General features: G+C 42.6%; 1 protein-coding gene across 2 annotated transcripts in view; it reads right to left on the bottom strand.

The window, feature by feature from the left end:
- Nucleotides 1-22,551, bottom strand: part of DOCK5 (dedicator of cytokinesis 5) — a 216,285-nt gene that overhangs the window by 45,271 nt on the left and 148,463 nt on the right. For both annotated transcript variants that reach the window (XM_022595031.3, XM_089912792.1), the window contains 11 exons: nt 20,597-20,667; nt 19,890-19,996; nt 17,749-17,885; nt 15,717-15,812; nt 12,621-12,719; nt 8,502-8,596; nt 6,888-6,966; nt 5,579-5,679; nt 3,160-3,218; nt 2,699-2,853; nt 1,848-1,933 (listed from right to left, as the gene is read on the bottom strand). In XM_022595031.3, coding sequence (XP_022450739.1) covers nt 1,848-1,933; nt 2,699-2,853; nt 3,160-3,218; nt 5,579-5,679; nt 6,888-6,966; nt 8,502-8,596; nt 12,621-12,719; nt 15,717-15,812; nt 17,749-17,885; nt 19,890-19,996; nt 20,597-20,667 — 1,085 coding nt within the window. The remainder of the gene's footprint in view (nt 1-1,847; nt 1,934-2,698; nt 2,854-3,159; nt 3,219-5,578; nt 5,680-6,887; nt 6,967-8,501; nt 8,597-12,620; nt 12,720-15,716; nt 15,813-17,748; nt 17,886-19,889; nt 19,997-20,596; nt 20,668-22,551) is intronic.

A 22,551-nucleotide genomic window follows, 5' to 3' on the forward strand; every position in this document is an offset into this window, starting at 1 on the left:
ATCCTGAGGGAACTCTGGAGAATCTTGGACTGATGCCCAGCCTAGAGGAACCTAGGAACCTACTACACTGCTAGACATGTGGCTCTTTGGATAAAAGTGGGAGACGCAAGAGAGAGGAGATATGGGGATATTATGTATATGTGTAGCTGATTCACTTTGTTATAAAGCAGAAACTAACACACCATTGTAAAGCAGTTATACTCCAATAAAGATGTTAAAAAAATGTTATTTTCTGGAAAAAATGCTCACTTGTAAATAGGCAGATGGAGGTTAAACTTTTGGTCTAAAGCCTCTCCCTCTGGACCCAAATAGAGCAAAGCTTCTATAGGAGCTTCTCAGGTTAGACAATTAGAAGAAAACTTTGGGAACAGGAGAAAAAATGGGTTCAAAGCATTAGTCCAGACTCTAGAATTATTCTTGAGCACTGGAAATTTGCGCAGTCATAATTTTCTGCATTCGTGATCTAAGAAGAATGAAGGAAAAATTAGATCTGTATGTGAAAAGTCAACTGTAGGCTTTTTTTTAAAGTGTAGTTTTATTATCACTTGTAAATGTGTGTGTTTGTATGTGTGTGTAACACCTGCACTTAATTCCCGTATGAGATCAGAACTGCAGAAGTGATAAATTGAAAGGTCTGAATCTCAAACAGGCAGACCAAATGGATATGGGATGAAAAGATCAACAAACGATCTTATCATCCATTACAAACAAAATAAGACGGATTTCTAGCTCTTTAAAATATAGACGAGTCATCAGTTCCATTTCTGAGTACCCCGTGTGCTGGTTCCTTAAAAAAATCTTCGAAAAATGAAAAACAGAGTTGGGAGTGTCCCCGTCCTCAGATCAGTCTAGTGCCCACCACGTCCATGAAGCAGGTAAATCCCAGAAAGACTTAGGCACGTACCCAATCAACAGGTGACAGAGGTGGCCAATACCATAAAAGTTCAGAGAGCATAAGAAATGAACAGTCTAGGGTAGTTACAACCCAGGATGCTGGGAAGATCTGCAGATAATAACAGTAATGAACACCAGAGCAGCCAACATTTGTCCAGCATAAGCTCTGTGACAGACACTGTGTTCATGCATCATCTCATTTAATCCTCACCAAAATACAGATCTTATCATTGGAGATGACCAGAAAAAAAAAAAAGAGGCGTTGTATAGGTTAGAGCATCTGTCCAAATCAAAATCCTAGTATGTGGAGAAAGCGGGATCTGAAGCACAATCTCTCTCTCCAACATCTAAGTGTTTTTAACCACTCTTGTTATACTGTCATTCCATACGTGCAAAGGAGAGTAAGAGGGACAGAGGGTGACAGGCAAAGGGAACAGTGGGATAATGTGAGCACAGGGAGGGAATCAATGTGTTGGCTTGGGGTGTGCGGAGGGCAGTGAAAAGGGCTGGAGCTGTACCTGGTGTTCTCAGACATCCTTCACAGGGCATAAGGTATTCTTAAATGTAAAGTGGACCTTGAAATGTTTTCCCCTTCTCCTTTAAATTATCGCTTCGAAGCCATAATTAGAGGTGCTAGCACTTTTGTTAAAATTCAGCATTTCAAACACTGGGCAAAAAATGCCACTACTCTGTCCATCTCCCTCTCAATCTGCTCTGTTCTCGAGGGCCGGGCTGCCCAGGAACACATGAACATTTGACTCACAGCGGATGGACAAATGTCAGCAGTGGACGGTGTAAACTCCATGAACCCCCCCACTCCCCGAGAACCATTCATGGTGGTGACCCCAGGGATGCTGAGACTACTCGACTGGTCTGTAAGGGCAGCAGAAGCCTGTTTTTCTCCATCACTAAATGATGCCATCAACGTGAGATTTTGTTTCTGAAATACTCACAGTTTTTCCAGAAGGACCTTGTATTGTTCATCTCCTCTTCCCCCTTCCACCTCTTGGTCCAGCTTTGTGATCAACTCGTTCTCAAACTGAAAGCAGAGGCAGAATTTCCAGGAGAATGCCACATTCTCAGAAGAGGACACGAAAGACATCCAGCCAGCTTTTCTAGATTTGACCCAACCCCTTTACTGAATTGTAAACTAATTCCAACATACATAGAGGAAGACCCCACTTCACATCATCCATTAATATCAAAACTTTCTAAAGCAGCCTTGTGCTACTCTGTCCTTTGCTTTATATTTACGGAAAAAAATTACCCCAAACATTATTATCTAATCACAACTATGCATACAAAAATAGCTGAATGATTCTAATTTTCCATTTTATTTTTGGTTCCTGTCGAAGTCTTGACAATGGGATTGCTTTTGCAGAGCTTCATAGCTGCAAAATCTTCCATTCAATACTAATATACTGTATAGATAAGGAAATTGAAGCATAGGAAAAATATATCAGGCAGACTAAGGTCTCAAAGCTAAAGACCCCTGCACCATTCCCTCAATCCACCGCAATATTTGTAAGAGATAGGACTAAACTGCATGAAGTCAAATTTTAATTATCCAGAGATAAGAGTGCTTCTTTAGGAAACACACGCAGCAGAAAAGGCTGCTCCTAGAGCCTTGGTTGGAATATCTGATCCTATGACTAATTGCTTTACAAAATAAAATGCAAAAAAAGAAGTTTTTAGATCACCTTTGATTTGTTTTATTCAGGCTACTGCTTCTCTATATAGAAAGAAAATAAATGAGAGTCGACTCTACGTGCATTAGTAAGATGACAGGTCCACCACTCCTTACCATATGGAAATTGCCATTTCCACTGAAATTGAACTCACACTGCATCATATCAAAGAAAATGGGGATGGTGGCTTTCCGGAGCTCTACTTCGGGGGTCAGTGTGACCTCCAGAATGGGACCCACCATGGATGGGATGAATTTGATTTTGTGGGGACCTGAAATGAAAGTAAGTGAGGACATGAAAAAAAATAATTTCACTGGAAGTAAAGTGCTACAATCTTCCTCCACAGGGCCCATAAGAAAAGAAAAAGTTTATGTGGGTAAATCAATTCAGAAGTGAGTGACTAAATATTGTTTTCTGATAACATGTGATGTCGTAAGAGACCGACAAGTCAACTTGCACTTCCAGACACACAGAGAAATCAATCTCAGGATTCTTGGAATTAAAATGGAAAAGAATTCATCGTGGGATGCGTGTCGCCCAGGAGTGGTGTGTGGGCCTGTTTGGGTTATACACTCACCCAGGTTATACCACATGTCCCGGATCCTAAAGCCGATTTCCTTTCTCATGTCCCCGTATCTAGGAAGGAGATCATAAACCAGGAGAAAGATGTGCAATGGAAACGAGAACACATAATACAATGACGAGGGAAGTAAAAGAGCCTGTGTTCCTCTAGGTCACAATTAAGCTAGGTCTCAAGGCAAAATCACATTAAGAGATGTGGTCGAGGGATTTCCCTGGTGGTCCAGGGGTTAAGGCTTGTGCTTCCACTGCAGGGGGTGAGGGTTCGATCCTTGGTCAGGGAACTAAGATCCCACAAGGAGACGTGGTCGATACCTAAAAAAGCCCCCAAGAACTGAGCCACATAGAGGTGGAGGGACTTTCACAGCAAGAGGAAGACCAAAGTAAGTGTCAAAAACTCACTGAGAAAATGAGATTAACAAACTTTATTGAAGAGGGAAGAGTGAGAGACACTCTGGTTGCTCTTAAGCAAACCAATAAAATAAAACACAACAAACACTAAAGAAAAGGAAGATGAATGAGGGATGACTTACACAGTAATGTGGCTGGCCTTTATATACTTATATTTGAGTAACCCTTAGCCACACCAGGACGCTCTTCAAAGCACTCACATTGGGAATCTCTAGACATACATTTCTCAGTGGGGGTGACAGTATCCCTGAAGGGGTGAAAATTGGTCCATGGGGGCAAAAAAAAAGCTTCCTGTTTTTATGTATAAAGTACAGATATACATTTAGTACATAAACTGATATATGGTGTATCTGTGGTATTAATATTTCATGGGGGGTGTGATTAGAAAAACATTTCCTAAAAAGGTTCCTTACAGGAGTTGACAATGGAGGAAAAAAGAGTAGAGAAGCATTGATCTAGACAGTGGTTCTTGGGCGGAGGTGAATCAGAGTCACCTGAAAATCTCTTAAAGAATACATATGCCTAGGGCTGCCCCACACCATATACCATATCAGAGGCTAGAGGCTTAGAAAATAGAAATAGCGTGGGTCAAAAGTAGATGCTGTAAATGTTCCCAAGGAGTTAGAATATGGACTTATGACCTACCCTGCCAGCACGGTTCTATGTTTTCTACCTATGATATTATTGCACCAAACATCCTTTTTTCAAATTCTTGCTTTGGAAGTGTCTTCAGAAGCCAGTATAAAAATCATATTGAAAAATTTTTCTTACTATTCCTATTTAACAAAGGTACCTAAGCTAATTTTATTATTATTATATAAGCATATGTGGTCCATGTCCGGCACATAATAGATAATAAATGATAACTATTCTTATTGCTTATTAATATTACTGTTGATGCTTTTACTAAAAATCAGAGAAGTCTTGAAAAGAAATTCATTCACATTCCTATAAGCTTAATATAAATGTTTTTATTTCCTAAGGTTTATCTTTGCCCATAGGCATATATATTTTTACATGGATTGTACTTAACAGTCACACTTTCCTTTGACCAAAACCAGAATCATTAATCTTAACTAGCCACTTTATTTATCAGACTTGGTGTCAACTCATTTCACTTATGGTCATTTAACCAAAATCAAATACATCCTTGAATGAAGTTATGTCATCTACAGTATTCTAGAGAATAAGATTAAGGTGTCCATCTTAAAAATCAAATCTCTCTTGATACCCACCCCACAAGGAAATCTACAAAACAGGTTTTACTTTTATCTTTGAAAGTGCAATCACTAGATCTCAATCACTTAGCCATCAATCTTAGTATTTTAGGGAGGAGCTAGAGGGATGCTAAATAATTTGCCTAGAGTCCCAGACATGCTAGCAGAGGAACAGAACTAAAATTCACAGCTTTTAAATGATAAATTTCTCAAGTTCTATTTAATTACACAGCCTTTGAGGTCCCAGGCTCTCAATGAACTTCGAAACAGACTTGAGCTGAAACCAATGAAAGTCTTCCCTAAATCTCTCATCACTCTTGCACACAGGTCCATTTTGAATTCTGAGCCAGGAATCTGGAGGGTGTTTTTAGGTGATGTGTTACTCTTGGCTCCTCTGCTGAAGTGACTGAAACTGGGAGGTAGACCAATGGTGCCAAAGGAGTCTGCTCTGTGAAGCATGAGACAGAGAGGCACTATGCCTGCCATTTGGACAAGCTGCCAGCAGATGGCAGCTGTTCCCGGTGATGGGAGGACTGGCTGGCTTCAGTGTCTCTTTATGTAGAGATTCTATAATAGAATGTGATGGTTGATTTGAAAATGAATGGGCCCCTGAGAAGAGATGTGAATCTGGGGAAATCTGAGGTCTATTAAATGATTATTTTAAGACCTATCTCACTAACAACACAGGTAGCCACTGAACAGTAATTTCTGTGATGCCAAAACTCCTGCTCCAATTAGAAATGGAAGAATCACCTTCCCAATCGTAAGCAAGTTCAAGAGGACACTCACTTTTTTACAATTTTGTTGCGCTTGGCTTGTGAGAAGGTTTCAAGCTGAAGGGACTCGTGGGTGAGAAAAGCGACTGCCAAATGGAAGTAATTGTTCCACAGCTGTTCAAAATTCATGATGTGGGTGAAAAGAAACAGAAAATAACATTAATGTGGGTCATAATAAAACAGTGCCACATGGTACAAATGCACTCGCCAGAAATTAACGGGAAAAAAAATCCAAAATAAAACCCACAGGACTTCCTTTTCTCTCCTGTGTTTCAATTATTCATCCCTGAAAGTTTTAATGCTTTATTAATATCAAGCTTTTAAAAATAACCCAAACTATTATATTTGTCTTTACTCCTGGGATAAAGGAAAACTGTTGCCAAGAAGCGTACCTATTTATAGTAAGTAGTTGGGCAATACTTATCAAAAGCCCTGACAATCTGCCGAATTTCTGACTAGTAAATACTTTAGGACTTTATCCTGGTAACATATTTACGGGTATTTAAAAAAATATTTAAAACAAGGAAGGCCCTCACACTGCTATTGAACATAATAACAGAAAATGGAAACAATCTAGATGCTCATAAGAAGAATTCAGTTAAATAAACCATTGTCCAGCCATACAATGCACTGTATTTCAGCCATTAAAAATACTGTGAAAATATTTATTATCATCAAAAAGATCACAGAAAAAGTAAATAAAGTAGATTAACAGGTTACCAAAGAACTGTACAGCTTGATTCCATTTTGGCATAGGTACTTATGTGTGTGTGTGTATAAATACACACACGTATATAACCATTTTGATATATATACACACACACATATAAAAACATATGTATATACACACATAAACATGTATATGTATATGCAATATGTATACATAATCTCCTCTGCTTATGACACTCTACTTCCAAAGTTCCATAGATACAAACGCAGGCCGTATCACAGCAAAAGCACATCACCAACAAAATGTACCCTGTAACGGAAGCAGGACCTTGTCTGCCTTCACCAGGGCCTAGAATAGTGCCCTGTACATATTAACTCTCTAAATTTGTTGGATGAATGAATGAAGGAAGATGGAGTTAGTGATCACCAGTTTTGCTATCACTTTGGATTTTCAAACAGGTGTTTATACAAACTGCTCTTTGGACACTAAACCGTTTGTAGGTAGAGGAATACCTGCGTGCCTACCTGCAAGCAGGTGTGTTTGTGTGTATTTGTGTTATGATAAAAAGTCTGAGGTGATGTTTTCCAAAATGAAACGGTTCTCTTGCTTTGGCTGAGAATTCAAGGAACTCCTAGGTGAGTCGCACGCTTACCTGAAGTTCAAAGCTTGCCTGATCCATGAAGAATCTTGTGAGAACCTCAGCAAACTGATTTATGGCACGGAGGAAAACCCTAGGGGAGGAAAAACACACTGGATAAAGAAGGCAACTTCATGCTCCTTGAAACATTTTCCATCTATGTTAAAAGCCAAAGCAAATCAAACCTGGACTTGGCAATCTAAGACCTTTAGATCTATCAAGGTCCTTAGAGACCAACTACAGCACATTCTACAGAGAAGGTCACTGAAGATCAGTTTCTTGAACTGACTACTAGCACAGCTCACGGCTGCATCACAATTTAGCCAGTTCAGGTACAGCTCAGAGGACAAGCCAGGGCTCCTGAGCCTCAGACCAAGGCTCCTTTTGCTCCATCGTGATGCTTACGTTTTAAAGTCTAGGATTTCGGATGCAATTGTTTCTCTAATCTGTACATAGTTGGGAAGGGTTTTTCTAATCAGGTATCAGGACCACCGAGAGTTAACAAAAATGCTTATCATAATGATTTACTTTATTTAGCTCTTTAAAAATCCTGAATCTCGGGGCTTCCCTGGTGGCACAGTGGTTTAGAGTCCGCCTGCCGATGCAGGGGACACGGGTTCGTGCCCTGGTCCGGGAAGATCCCACATGCCGCGGAGCGGCTGGGCCCGTGAGCCATGGCCGCTGAGCCTTCGCGTCCGGATTCTGTGATCCGCAACGGGAGAGGCCGCAACAGTGAGAGGCCCGCATACCGCAAAAAAAAAAAAAAAAAAAAATCCTGAATCTCTTTTAGTATCTGTATTCAGTCCATTTCACTTTCATTCAACAAGTCTTTGTTGAGGATCAGCAACTGCAAAGCACTGGCTTAGGTTCTGCCTTGAAAGAATGGTTCCTGGTCTTAAGAAATCTACAACTTGGTGGAGATCATTTGCAACCTGTAAATCGAACCATGACCCAACAAAGAATATGGAAAACTCTAGGAGGGGGTATCAAAGAGGTATGTGGAAATCAAAAGAAGAGAAGATGACATCCAGATCAGAACGGCTTCCTTTTGAGATGGCATTTGAGAAGGACCTGAAGGAATGGGAGGCATGTTGATGGCCAGAGACAATGGGGCAGACACTGCAGGTAGAAGCAGCAGCGTGAGCGGAGGCACAGAACATGTTCAGGGTCAGGGTCAGGGTCAGGGTCAGGGTCAGGGTCAGGGTCAGGGTTAGGAGGGAAGAGGCCAGTTTGATTGGAGGGCAAGTTGTATATAGAGGCAAACAGTGGAAGACAAGGCTAGAAAAGCAGGGTGGGCCGGGATGCAGAGGCCTTGAATGTCAGGATGATGAAGGCCATATGGAGACACTGAAAGATACCTTGCAGAGCTGATGCTGACAATCAACATGAAAACAATGAGGAGGTTATAGCAGAAAGAAGAGAGTAGAGAGCCCAAGTCGGAGTGACCACAGTAGCCTGCCTGGAATCAAGAACAGAAGCATGTAAACCAGGACCACGAAAGCGGGAGGAACCTTACTTTACAGATGGTGGGCTTGAAGCAAAGAGATTTAACATGCTTCACAAGGGTCAAAACCTAGTTTCCGGACCCAAGTTTTCAAACGCCTCCGGCCCTGCGATGGTCGGTCTCACCTGCTCTGTGTCATATTCATGACCATCCAGTCTTTGGCGTAGACGTTCTTTCCAATTAGATCCTTAAACATGATAAAAGTTTCCATGAGGAAGTCCTGCAGAAAACAAAGGAGGAATGGTTGGGGGAAAACTGGGTTACACTTCATAAGCCTTTCCTCCAGCACACTGACGTAAAGGAAGGAACACGATGGCCCAGGTCCCATAACAGTCTGTCTTTTGAGTAAGGTTTATAGGGATACCAGAGTATTTTTTTTTGACTTTCTTTTATATTGGAGTATAGTTGATTTACAATGTTGTGTTAGTTTCAGGTGTACAGCAAAGTGATTCAGTTATACATATACATGCATCTATTCTCTTTCAAATTCTTCTCCCATTTAGGTTATTACGGAATATTGAGCAGAGTTCCCTGCGCTGTACAGTAGTTTCTTGTTGGTCGTCTATTTTAAACATAGCAGTGTGTATGCAACAGAGCATTCTTACAGGTATCCTATGATTTGATGTTTACATCATGTAATCTGATAAGGAAGAGAAGGATTAAAAAATTGTCTGTATTTTATAAATGATAAAACTGAGACTGTTGAAAAATGAAACGACTGGCTTAAGGCCATAGAAACCAAGAAGCTGGAGATCTAGGAAGAGACCTTAGGATTCTGGATCCCAAGTTCAGAGCCATAATATCTTCAGTCCTTGGCCGCCAATGTTGTCTGAATGGATCTACTGTACTTCAAATGAATTCACCAACAATTGTGAGAAAACTGATACCTGTTTTGTTTTTTTTTTCACTTTTTGGTGTCTTTTAAAAACTGAGTTACAATTAACATACTAACATATTATATTAGTTAATTAATATTAACATAATATTATGTTAGTTTCAGGTGTACAACATAGTGATTTGATGGTTTTATACATTAGGAAATGATCACCACAATAAACCCAGTTACCATCTGTCTTTATACAAAGTTGTTACAACATTGCTGACTGGATTCCCTATGTGTACACTACATCCTGGGACTTATTTACTTTACAGCTGGAAGTTAGGATCTCTTAATCCCCTTCACCTCTTTCATCCATCTCTCTACCCTCCTTCCCTCTAGCAACCACCAGTTTGTTCTCTGTATCTGAGTCTGAGAAAACTGATACTTCTAATAACTCTGAGTCCAATTCTCCCTTATTATTATTAGAACAGAACAAAAATGCTATAAATAAGAAGCAGAGTCATGATTCTTCCTCTTCCAGGAACGTTACCATGCGTAGCCTGGGGGGAGGGTCCTAAATGGTCCTTAAAAAGAGATTATAGCAGTGGACCATCATGTCTGTAAAACCTAATAACAAAAGCCCAGTACTGAAAAAAAACAGCTATTCTACTCGAAAGAGGGCTAAGAGGAAAAAGGAACTCAGAACAATCGGGCTAAAATATCAAAGCTAAAAAGTTTGGGAAGCTTTTTAATTTATTAGTTAGTTAAAGTTAGACATTTTCCGCTCAGATTCCTGAAATGAAAATCCAGTCCAATTTCTCTGGCACTAAACCGTGCAGTTCTAGCTCATGAATGGCATCATATACAGAAAGAACACAGGGCTTGAGAGGCAGGGGGCCTGGGTTCTATTTCTAACAATATTCCTCTGAGACCCCGGTCCTGTTGGCTAACCAGTACACTTCGGATGCCAAACAGCATAGGAATGGGAGCAATTTCAGCTCTCAAGTCTGTGTTACTTCCTTCTGGTTCAGTGGAGAGTCAAACTTCTCTACCCTCCATTCTGAAATCAGACATAGTTCACAAGTTTTTCAGTTTTTCATCATCCATTTTAAGTGCATCCATTACTTATTAACTATTCTATTAACTTTTTTCCTCAAGTCAACAGGAGTTGATGGTTTGTGAAACAAGGATGTAGATGCCGGTTATCTATTCTGATGCCAACTCCATATTCAACTCTAGTGCTCTCAGTGAACTGTAAACAGTGATGACATAATAAAGGCAGTTCACAGATAACCCCAGGACTCACTTTATCTACCACTTCCCAAAGTCTTTCAAGTGATTTCTTCAGAAGCAGCAGGAGCGAGAGAAAGGACAGTCCACTGGAGGTCAAAGGGCTTAGCCGTACCCTGCGGTTCTGCCACTGATGGCTACTGTTCCCTTGGGGACAACAATCCTCTTTTAATTAGATGATGCAGGGCTTCCCTGGTGGCACAGTGGTTGAGAGTCCGCCTGCCGATGCAGGGGATGCGGGTTCGTGCCCCGGTCCGGGAAAATCCCACATACCGCGGAGCGGCTGGGCCCGTGAGCCATGGCCGCTGAGCCTGCGCGTCCGGAGCCTGTGCTCCGCAACGGGAGAAGCCGCAACAGTGAGAGGCCCGCGTACCGGGAAAAAAAAAAAATGATGATGCTGGGGAAGAGCTCACCACTAAATCTGGTTTGGTTTTTTTTTTCTTCTTTTTGCTTACTTAAAGGAGCCAAATTGTCAAGAGTTTGAATTTAGTATAACTTTCTTTATTCTTCCTGCTTTCAGAAGGGAATCTAAGAAAAAGTCACTAAACTATTTTTATATTAATTTTATCTTACATAATAATAATATACTATTATATATGTAATGATAATGTAATATCATTATCATTATTATAAGTAGTTGGTTCTCATAGCTAGTAACACACGCCAGGAACAAAGTGAGGCATTTTCCACATGTCCACTCATCAATACTCACATTAACTACCTCCTGCCCCCAGGTAGGTACCAACCTACAGAGGAGGAATTGAGGTTTAGCGAGGTTAGACAGCTTGCCCAAAATTTCAGAGGGAAGCAGAATAGTCAGAATTCAAACCCAGATCCGGGTGTTCTAAAGCCTGTGTTCTTAAACCCACTACGGAGGAGAATCACTGCTACCCTCGGCTTCCACCTCTCCCCACCTCTCCCCTCTTCCTAATTCTCTCACCCAGATCTCTGCAAGCACAGCTACGGATCGCTACGGATTCCTGTACCACGCTGCCAGCCAGAGCATGGCCTTCGTGGAGGTCCACATAGGACTCCAGACTAAGCCCCATTAAGTCCTTTATTGTGGTCCAGGACAGTGCTCTGAGGGTTCATCACTGGATCGATTACAACTAATAATAATAAACAGTACAATTCCTTGTGTGTTTTTCCTTCATGTAGACCTCACAGAAAGGAGAGTGACTGGCAGAGAAAGAGCTGGATACCCTTGGGTGTACTGGCCACATGCTATCAGTATAGCAGAAAGTAGAAAATATGGAGCATAAAAAAATTGGAATACGCACGAATGATGTAAAGTTACCTGGAGCAAAGATGAGTGCAATGAGACCTTGCCTGTTAATACAGCTCCCTGTCCAGCCCACTACTTCACAAGATAAGACAATACCTTCAGCGATTTTTTTTTTTTTTTTTTTTTGGGCCATGCAGCTTGTTGTATCTTAGGTCCCCGACAAGGGATTAAACCCAGGCTACGGCAGTGAAAGCACCAAGTCCTAACCACTGGACAGCCAGGGAATTCTCACCTTCAGGGATGTTTAACAGCCACTAACAATTCCCTGAAGGGAAGGATCCTGGGGAAGCAGCCAGAGATCTAACTTAGCCTCTTGGGCCACCTTCGGCTGTATGCTTAATGGTAAGTATGAGAACAATTTTCTTGTTTAAAACAGAAGAGAATGGAATTATTTTCAACTGACGATAACTTACAACTGTTACCTGGGGGCAGGTATTACCTCTTTTTGTTTCCCTCTCCAGGGAATACCGAAAAGGATGACATCAACCACATCTTAAAAGACCATGAACATCTCTGCCTCCTAAAATCCTTGCCAGGGCATGGGTGACTACTGTCCCTGAAAATGAGACACTGTCCTCTTCTGAGAGCAAAAGAGGTCACCCAAATGTTTCTAAATATGGGCTCTCTCTAAATCCAAGAGACGTAGGTGGCTGCGTGAGGACCTCCTGGTATATGTACTGGACTCTTCTTCAAATCCTGTGGCAAAGAAAAACTCTCCCTCTTATAACCCCAGTGGAAAGCGACACAGCATTCAGAGGTGTGTGGGAAGAGAACCCCAGACTCATGACGCTCAATTCTGCCAAAATATGAGAAGTCTTAAGTTACCAGGATCCAATGAAGACAACTTACAATAATGTCTTGTCTGGTCTTGAAAGTGCTGATGTAGTGGCTGTAGTGGCTCTCGTCCATCTGCCGCAGGATGGCAATCATGCAAGCAATGAAACTCCCCTGGAAGGAGACCGAAAACACAAATCCCAGCTCCTTAGATCACCAACTGACAAAGCCAAGATTTGGGTGCATGTACTTTGGTTTTTCCCACCCAATTAACTATGCAGGGACCCCAGCACGCTGGAAACATACTGCATTCTAAAGGTCCAAAGGCATGGGCTTTGCAGTTTCTGCTAAAAAGAAGGTACTTCCACGTTTGAGTGAAGCAGTGTGGAGGGCTTCACTCATCCTATGAATAGCCATGACCTCTGAAATCCTGTAGGTCAGGGGATACTGACTGTAAGATCTCAGCTAGATGACTAGTTAAGCTGTAACAACTTGCAGACCCTGAGTTGCTTGTTGAGACTGAGGTGTAAGACAGACGTCCAGGGAGAAACGTCCAAAGTATTTACATCATTTAAATAAATTTGAGCTTGGAGGAATGCAAAGAGGAAAAAGAGAGGTCGAAGAGAGGTCGTAAAACTGAGTGGAAGAGCAGAAGAGAGGCTAGGAGAGCTCCCTGCTGGACCACTTCAATGTCATTCCACCAGCTCTAGAATCCTTTGGCCAGTGATTCCTAGCATGTTATGCTGTGTTATTGTGACCTGGTTTGAAGAAAGGGATCGGATAATTAGATGATTACCATCATTTCCATTTTTGAGGCCAGGAATTACATATTCAACTTGCTTTCCCCTAGTCCAACCATATTTGAGCCACAGACTTAATTTTCTAGCCAGAGGGCAAGTATCTAAGGTAGTATCTTCTTGTATTCATATAGTTATGAAAACAACACAAATTTAAGTGAACTCGGCACAGAGGAGATGAAAATACAGCTGTTCCTGGGAGGGAGAGAGTAACTTCCTAAACACAAAAACAGTGAAATACTATCCATGTACACCTCTCTCTGAATGAATGTCTGTCTTAGGTCTCTTTTGTTTAAAAAAGTTTATTTTTCTAATTATAAAGTGATGTAAATTTATTGTATTAAGGCTTTGATATATATTGCCAAATCAGCATATAGTTTGCATTACCATCAGCACCTAACACTATTTGTTTCTCCAGGCCTTTGCCAAGCATTTGTCCAAATTTGACCCTTTCAGGAAAGCCTGTTTTTTATTCTGGCTGCACCACGCGGCTGGTGGGATTCTAGTTCCCTGACCAGGGATCGAACCTGGGTCCCTGGCAGTGAAAGTGTGGAGTCCTAACCCACTGGACTTCCAGGGAAGACCCAGGAAAGCCATTCTTAATCAGCTTACATAAATTGTAACTCTTCTAACTCCCCTTATCCCACTCATTTTTTTCTCCATAGCACTTATAGCCTTCTAATACTCTGCCATTTATTTTTCTGTAATTGTTCTTGCTAGAATGTAAGCTTCTCTAAGGTAGTGATTTTTGTCTGTTTTGTTTCCTGATATATCCCCAGCATCTAGAACAGTGCCTGGCTTAAGTAGTTTCTTAATACATATTTGTTGAATAAATGGTTTTTATTTACCACAGCAATTTGGGATAGTTCTTTTTCTATGTCCTCTGATTAAAAATCTAATCAGAGATTTTAGCATCGCAAAAGATGCACCTTTAGTAAAAGATGCTTCATTTTAATGATGATACAGCTCGGCCTTTCAACAGTTACCTCTGGTCTCGAGCACACTTTTTATCTGACATTTAATAGACGTAACAGGCGGAGAATAAGAGGCCAGGGCAACACTGAGATTTCTAACAGCATGCTAATCCCAAGTTCTTTAAATGGTTTTTCCTTGAACCACAAGGGCTGGATGGTACCACAGGGCACTGATTTTTAAGCACACCAAATATCACGGGGAATACGATACGAAGGGGAAAACTGACGTTATCAGAATTCCTCTCACGGTGACTATGGTGCATAGTTGGGAACATAACTTGGTGAGCTGTTGGGGGTGGGCACGGCTGACAGCATGCAAGGTGCTGCCTCCAGGCTGGTTGCCCAGGGCCAAAGCCCACCTCAATCACCTGGTGGTTGTGTAACCTTGCTCGGGTTTTTGCACGTTTCCTCATTTGCAAAATGGAGCTTGGTGTGACCTTTCAATGAAGTGCTTAAGAGAGTTTCTAGCACACGCACAAAAATGAGCTAACAGTGACTACTACCATTATCATCACGCTGGCTGGACACACTGATACTATTACTGTTATCCTTCTAACAAAGGCAGATCCACACAGAGCATGCGTGCATTGGGAATTACAACTAAACTGCTTGAGACAATAGAGGAAATGCTAAATGCAGTCAGCCAGAGCCCTAATTTTCTGCTCACCAAGGCTCACATTTTCCTGAAATAAAATATTAAGCAAATATTGAAAGAGCATTAGGTCGAATGGGTCCCAAGTTCTTAGTCCACCTAGGGTGCCTGCATATCTCAGGGGGTCTCTGCTTTAACATATTATAAGAGGCTTTTGTTTCACCTTCCCTATGAGCAAGGCTCCTTATGATTTGTACTGGCGAGATCCTTTAAAATTTTCCCCCATTTGCCTCCCCTACCTCCCTGGTAGATCATTTTCCCTCAAGAGAAAATCAGCATCAGATTTACTCACAGTTATAACGAAGAGGCACTCGTCCAGGGGGGCTGTAAAGTTCTAGACCCCATTCATTTCCCGAGGGAGCTATGCCACCCAGCCCACAGCGCAGACTGGAAACTGGGATGGGAGGGGCCTACGTGAATTTGGTCTCAAGACACTGCTCCCCAAATCCCCCCAATGGGCAGGTGGGATGGGACACTAAGAAGCTGCGGTGGGGCTTCCCTGGTGGCGCAGTGGTTGAGAGTCCGCCTGCCGATGCAGGGGACACGGGTTCGTGCCCCGGTCCGGGAAGATCCCACATGCCGCGGAGCGGCTGGGCCCGTGAGCCATGGCTGCTGAGCCTGCGCATCCGGAGCCTGTGCTCCGCAACGGGAGGGGCCGCGACAGTGAGAGGCCCGCGTACCGCAAAAAAAGAAAAAAAAAAAAAAAAAGCAGCTGCAGTGGCTGTGTGGCCCCCTGGGCGACACTCACGATGTGGGGAGACTGTCGGCTCATCCCAATCACGGTCCGGTTGATCCTTCTCAGCAGCCGTTCCATTATCAGCTGTACGTGCAGCGCCGTGGGACCCTGAGGGGGAAACAAAGGGATGGACACCACTTCTTCTGACTCAGCTTCACTTCTCTTAAAGAAACTCTGGACTGCTGAGAGTTCTCTTTAACTCTCATCCTGGCTCTTCAGTACAAAGCAACCTCTTGTCTAAAAGGGGGAAACATTGTCACAGAACGATACATAATGTTATTAAGGAATCTGCTGAACATAATTGGTTCTGACATTTAAAAGATGAACGTGGAGATGCAGGGGAAGAAAGCTTCTCTAACGACCCAGGTCATCTGGGCTCGCTGAGAGCTCCCTGTAGCCAGCAACTCAACAGTTTATGGAGACTCCTGCTAGCACGAGGTACTCAGTCCTGATGCTGAGTAGATCAGGTTACCCAGGACAATTTGGCACATAAGTGGGAAGAAAAAGGCGAAAACATGAAGTTCTTGCTACCTCCTCTCTAGGATGTAAAAAAACAAGAAATTCAAGTCAAGGAGATTGTTATGGACTGATCATTCGCGTTCAAAATTCCTGTGTTGAAGCTCTAACCCCTAATGTGATGGTATTTGGAGATGGGGCTTTTGGAGATAGATAATCAGGTCGTGAAGACAGGGCCTGGGAGTAATAGGTTAGTATCCTTATAAGAAGAGACACCTGAGAGCTTGCCCTACCAAGGAAAGGCCATGTGAGGACACAACAAGAAGGTGGCCATCTGCAGGACCGGAAGAGGGCCTCACCAGGACCCAACCATGCAGGCACCGTGACCTTGAACTTCCAAGCCCCAAGAACTATGAGAAATAAATTTCTGTTGTTTAATCCACCCAGGCTGCAGTATTTTGTTTCGGCAGCTCGAGCAGACTAAGACGGGGATTTACTATTCTGACTCTGTCATGTGTGACCATGAGCAATTATTTAACTTTGTGGAGCTTCAATTTTCATAGCTGCGAGAAAAGAAAGAAAAGATCCCGTACAGGAATTAGCTGGGCTGATGCACCCAACAGTGCCTCATGAATGTTCAGTCTTTCTTTCTCCTTCTTTCTTTTCTTGTGGTTTGATGCTATACTCCTTCAGCTCCAACTTATCAATATTCAAGTTGCCTTTTCAAAGCCTTTACCCATTATTGCTTCTTGACAGATATTCAAATCTCCTGCTTAATGCTTCAAACAACTAGATCACTGCTATTTATGTAATTTTATTAAAACACCAAGTATCGTTAGCGTCCCCTCTCTCCCACCCTCCCTTCTTTCCTTCCTTGCTTTTTATTATTTCTCTGCTTGCTTCCTATTTCTTTAAATGAAAGTGATTCATAACACCCGCCTCTCTGTAGGAACATGGGTGCCATGTAGCCATCATGGGGGGTAGCGACTATGGTTTGTCTTCGACTGAAAACATTCTGCAAAGTTCTCCAGCCTCTTGAGTGGAGGCTGTGACAGGTCTATCTCTAGAACATGGAAAATCCAGGCAGTGTGGCCCCGGGCTTTTTGAGGGGGAGGAGATGAGGTGAGATTAAAAAACAAAAAAAACGCACATCATTTCTACTAGGCTCCAGAAGGAAGGATCAGTTTCAGAGAGAACATAAAATGAGAACTTCTCAGAAGCTCTGGTAGATCTACAATAGTGCTGTCAGGTATCGGAGGTATAACAGGGTAGAGGTTTCTACCTAACAAGTCTAAACAGGGCTCTGGATCTGAAAAGTCCTCAGCAGGATCTCAGTGATGGGCAAACTGGGCCAATCAGGAAAATCAACCAGTAGCAGCCCCAGCAGTAGGTGGATCTCCCTGGACCTAGATTTGCATGACAGAGTCTAGCCGGGAGAAGCCTCTCTAAACACCTCTAAAATGGGTGCAGCCTGCCCCAGCGCCCAGGTTCTCAACTGCCTGGGACTAGGAGAGCCGGGCAGTGGTTCCTGTCCCAGGCCATGGGACCAGTGTACGCTCTGCTCTGCATCAGTGACTCTTTGACTCACCACATCCTTCCTGTCCAGAACTTCCAGGAGGTAGCTCAGAAGCTGCGAGCTGGCCTCATGGTCAGGCTTGCTGGAGTTGTCGTCTAATTGGCCGCTGAGCTGGTCTATCAGCAGAGGCAACAACACGTCTCTGCACTCTGAGGGGGAAAATGCAGACCACTCACCAGCTGTAGGAGCGCCCCCCCCCAGAACTGCCTGGCTCCTTCCTGCAACTCCCTCTCTGCCTGTTCCCCCAGCTCCCAACTGTGCACTCAGCCCTGCAGGGGCTCCTCCAGGCCACCGAGGAGCATGTGGTTTTAGGCACGGAATTTTAGCCCAGTACCTTGACCTTAAAAACAAAGAAAATCCCGCCTATTGTGGGTCCATGTAGCCAAATGTTTAAAGTATTTAACAATTTCTTTAGCTTTTTTTTTTTTTCTAAAAAAAGGCCAACTTGGGAATTCCCTGGCGGTCCAGGACTCCGCGCTTCCACTGCAGGGGTCACGGGTTTGATCCCTGGTCAGGGAACCAAGATCCTGCAAGCTGCACAGCGCAGCCAAAAAAAAAAGAGCCAAATTGATACTTGCAAGCTAAGTCATATGAAACTAATAAACTAAGCAAGGTATATGCTTTTAATTTTTTTGAAACGTTCCACCTAATGGAGAAAATGTACTCGAAAATTCCTATGAATACTGAGCTCCACCAGCACATCTCAGTGTTTCACAGACATTCTGTTCATGCTTTCGCAGGCACGTGGACTTCATAAAGTAAGGTATTATCTTCCTACTATGTCTTCCTTCTGAGATCTTGCACAACGATAAAATATCATTCTGATGAGTCCCGACATTCTGGGCACTAACAGAAACGACTGTGAATGGTGATAATACTTCCTCTGTTGGAATCTTCCAGGGCATCCTTGCTCTTCTGCTCAAACAATGCATCTTTATCGTCTCATTTATGGTTTATGCATCCTTAGAGGCAGAGGGAATCACAGCGTAGTAAGAAGTTGACTAGTATTAAGTTTTCCACTTGAGAGCGCTCACTAGCTTTCTGCACTCCCCCTGACTGGGTCCTTGGAACAGCTGAAACGTCTAAGCACAAATTCTGAGGCTCAGAAAAGGTCAGAGCCAAAAGACGTGCTGATATGATCTAGTTCAAGTCCATCCTTCCATAGAAACAGAAGCTGAGACTTAGAGAAGGTCCCTCATTCGTCCAAAGTTACATAACTAGCCAGGGGCAAGGCTAGAAGGGTTCTCCCACCAACAACCCACTCAACTTTTCCTATTTCTGAGGTGTCCTGCCAATCCTCAGACCCTCCAGCCAATACACACTGCATGAGTCACCCTCTGGGACTCCCTGACCTGGTGGTGGCTTCAAAAGAAGCTCCCACGGCTGCCCCACCCTAGCGAGTCTTGCGTTTACTGGGAAAGAACCAGGTATTGGACCTCTTTCCTATGTCAACTTTGGGACAGGAACACAGTGATTTCCACCTGGGGGCTATGTGCTTGACTCTAGTTACAAAATGGAGAGTCTTTTATCAGTGTAAGAGTGTTCTCCTCTCTGCTCCCAGCAGTATGACGGTAGTCTGGCTCTCCTACAGCTCCCCCCAAAACCTCTCTGATTTATAGTGATTGCCAGTTTCCATGGTGTAAGTTCTTCTGCCATGGTCACTCTTCAGCCACTAAGATGACATGACTGGGCATGGAGTCGAGAAGAGATGTGCATAACCAGCTCCGCCGAGCCAGTATAAGTGACATGCAGTCCATCACTGCCCTACAGCATCATGGCATCACTGCCTGCCCCAGCCCCTGGTTACTGGCGTTATACTCTAAGTCAAAGGAGATGCATTTGTTTAAAAGAACCGTCTTTACTGCTTGCCTGTTACTTTATGGGGTTCCTATTTTGAGGACAAAGTTTGCTAATTAACGAAACACGACTTCAAATTAAAGATTAAAGAACACATGATTTTGCTCTTTCAGGAACTATGGGAATGCTGAACTGACTTCACCTTCTCCTTAAAACTGGTTTCCCAGGAGGTCCTCAAGTACCAGCAAACGATTGGCAAGGACATTATTGACATTAAAAAAAAAAAAAGGCAGTGTTGGCTGAAGAAGACACAAGACCGGGATTTCTGCAAGCAGCAGTTTTTGGTGGAGACTCACCCGACTGCCGGAAAAGATTGCTCTCTACTATCTTGGTCATGCAGTTCAGTTTCTGGCGAACTAACTGGTTGTCAGGGATGCTCTGAATGAACTTGCAGAAGAGCACGCTGCAAGAGAAACCCCAGTAGTCACTGTTTTCATTCTGCCGAGTTCAAGGGAGCATTACGCTCTTCCCCTCTACTGGGAAATTATTTACGCGTGGACAGGTTTACCTGGAATTCTCTCCACAATGACCTGAGGGTCTGTCTCTAGGAAGCAAAGGAGAGGCTCTATTCCGTGCTCACTCCAGGGCTCAGCCTGGGAGCTAAGTCAGCCTACACTGGCAAATTAGTCAGGTCCATCACTGCTTTGCAGACCTACCTTCACCCTCAACTTCTGCAAAAGTCTTTTCGGGCTACCTCCACCCCAGTGTCCATCACCATCTGACTCGGCATTTCGGGGGTACTTAGGTATAGGGCTGGAAGCGTCTTATTATGTACTTTTTTCTGTAGTTAATTTTATGTCTGTGTGTCTTGTTTCCCTGGAGAAAGTGCAAACCTCTCCGAGGGACTGGCTTTGTGTCTTCTTTTATGGCTTCCACAGAAATGAGCACAAAAAGGTGTTCGGTCAATACGTGTTAGAAGAATCACAGCATGTGTAGCCACCTAAGCTCAAGCCAACAGGGGAGCTGCTTCTCTGTTAAGAAACAAAAGTTTTTGGCTATTTACCTGAGCTCAACTGGATCGAACACAAGTTTGACGTCATTAATGATGCTAGGAAGGTACTTCAAGGCTGCCCCCTGCAAGAAAAACACCAAAGGCATATTCAGTTGGCAAGCAGGACAAATACAAAATTTCCTGCTTGATCCCGGGAAGAAACGACTGATGCTGGGATCCTGAACAGGGAACTGGACACAGACACTCTCGCCATGAAGAAGAAAGCTGAATGCTGCTCTACACGATCTCCCAGGATCTTTTTCCTGAAAAGTCCAGAGGCACAGCTTTCTGCCCTCACCACCCAAGAGCCACTGTCCATTTAGAATTCAGTTTTCTACCCAAGGAAGTAGTTAAAAATCTGGACATCTCCCTCACAAAGTTGCCACAGAGAGCAAAAAATGAAGCTCGAACTTGAGTCTTTAGGGATTACATATTTTACCTCAAAAAACTAATAATGATGAAGATGATGGGGACGATGGGCTTCTGGGAAGAAGGGGAGCCCTAAGAATAAAGCCTGTTGCTTGAATCATTATCAGGATCAACTGGCTGAATTCACAGGGTCCAGAAATGCCATTCAAGGGACGTCTAAAAGGGTAGTTTGTCATCTTTGGTGAAACGACCATTTAGGTCTTCTGCCCATTTTTTGCTTGGGGTGTTTGTTTTTCTGATATTGAGTTGTATGCGCTGTCCGTATATTTTGGAAAGTAACCCCTTGCTGGTCGCACTGTTTGCAAATATTTTCTCCTAGTCTGTCAGTTATCTTTTCGTTTTCTTTATGGTTTCCTTTGCTGTGAAAAAGCTTTTAAGTTTGATTAGGTCCCATTTGTTTATTTTTGCTTTTATTTCTTTTGCCTTGGGAGACTGATCTACGAAAATATTGCTACGATTTATGTCAGAGAATGTTTGGCCTATGTTCTCTTCTAGGAGTTTTACGGTGTCATAGATTATAGTTAGGTCTTTAAAACAGGCACATGAAAAGATGCTCAACATCGCTAATTATTAGAGAAAAGCAAATCAAACTACAATGAGGTATGACCTCACACCGGTCAGAATGGCCATGATCAAAGAGTTTACAAATAATAAATGCTGGAGAGGACGTGGAGAACAGCGAACCCTCTTACACTGTTGGTGGGAATGTAAATTGGTAGAGCCAATTTTTATGGAAAACAGTATGAAGGTCCCTTAAGAAAACTAAAAATAGAGTTACCATATGATCCAGCAATCCCACTCCTGGGCATATATCCAGAGAAAACTCTAATCTGAAAATGTACATGCACCCCAATGTTCACTGCAGCACTATTTACAATAGCCAGGACGTGGAAGCGACCTAAATGTCCACTGACAGGTGAATGGATAGAGAAGATGTGGCACATATATACAATAGAACACTCCAGAGCAGTAAAAAAGAATGAAATAATGCCATTTGCAGCAACATGGATGGACACAGAGATTATCATACTGAGTGAAGTAAGTCAGACAAAGACAAATATCATATGATATCACCTATATGTGGGATCTAAAAAATAATACAAATAAATTTATTTATAAAACAGAAACAGACTCACAGACATAGAAAACAATGGTTACCAAAGGGGAAGAGAACGGAGGGATAAATTAGGAGTATGAGATTCACAGATATACACCACGGTATATAAAATAGATAAACAACAAGGATTTACTGTATAGCACAGGGAACTATATTCGACATCTTGTAATAACTTATAATGAAAAGAATTTAATATATATATATACACACACACATATATATATATTTGAATCACTGTGCTGTACACCAGAAACTAACACAGTATTGTAAATCAAATCTACTTCAATAAAAATAAAATAAATAGCTAGCTTGTCTTTGGCAAACCAACATTTGAAAATACAAATGTACATAAAAGTTAAAATAAAGGGATTTCCCTTTACTTTCTATAAGTCATTCTAAAATTAACAAGTTTTCCACGAAC

The sequence above is a fragment of the Delphinapterus leucas genome, chromosome 6, assembly GCF_059928025.1.
Source record: "Delphinapterus leucas isolate spDelLeu-1000000601 "Yukka" chromosome 6, BTC_Dleu_Yukka2, whole genome shotgun sequence".
NCBI lineage: Eukaryota > Metazoa > Chordata > Mammalia > Artiodactyla > Monodontidae > Delphinapterus > Delphinapterus leucas.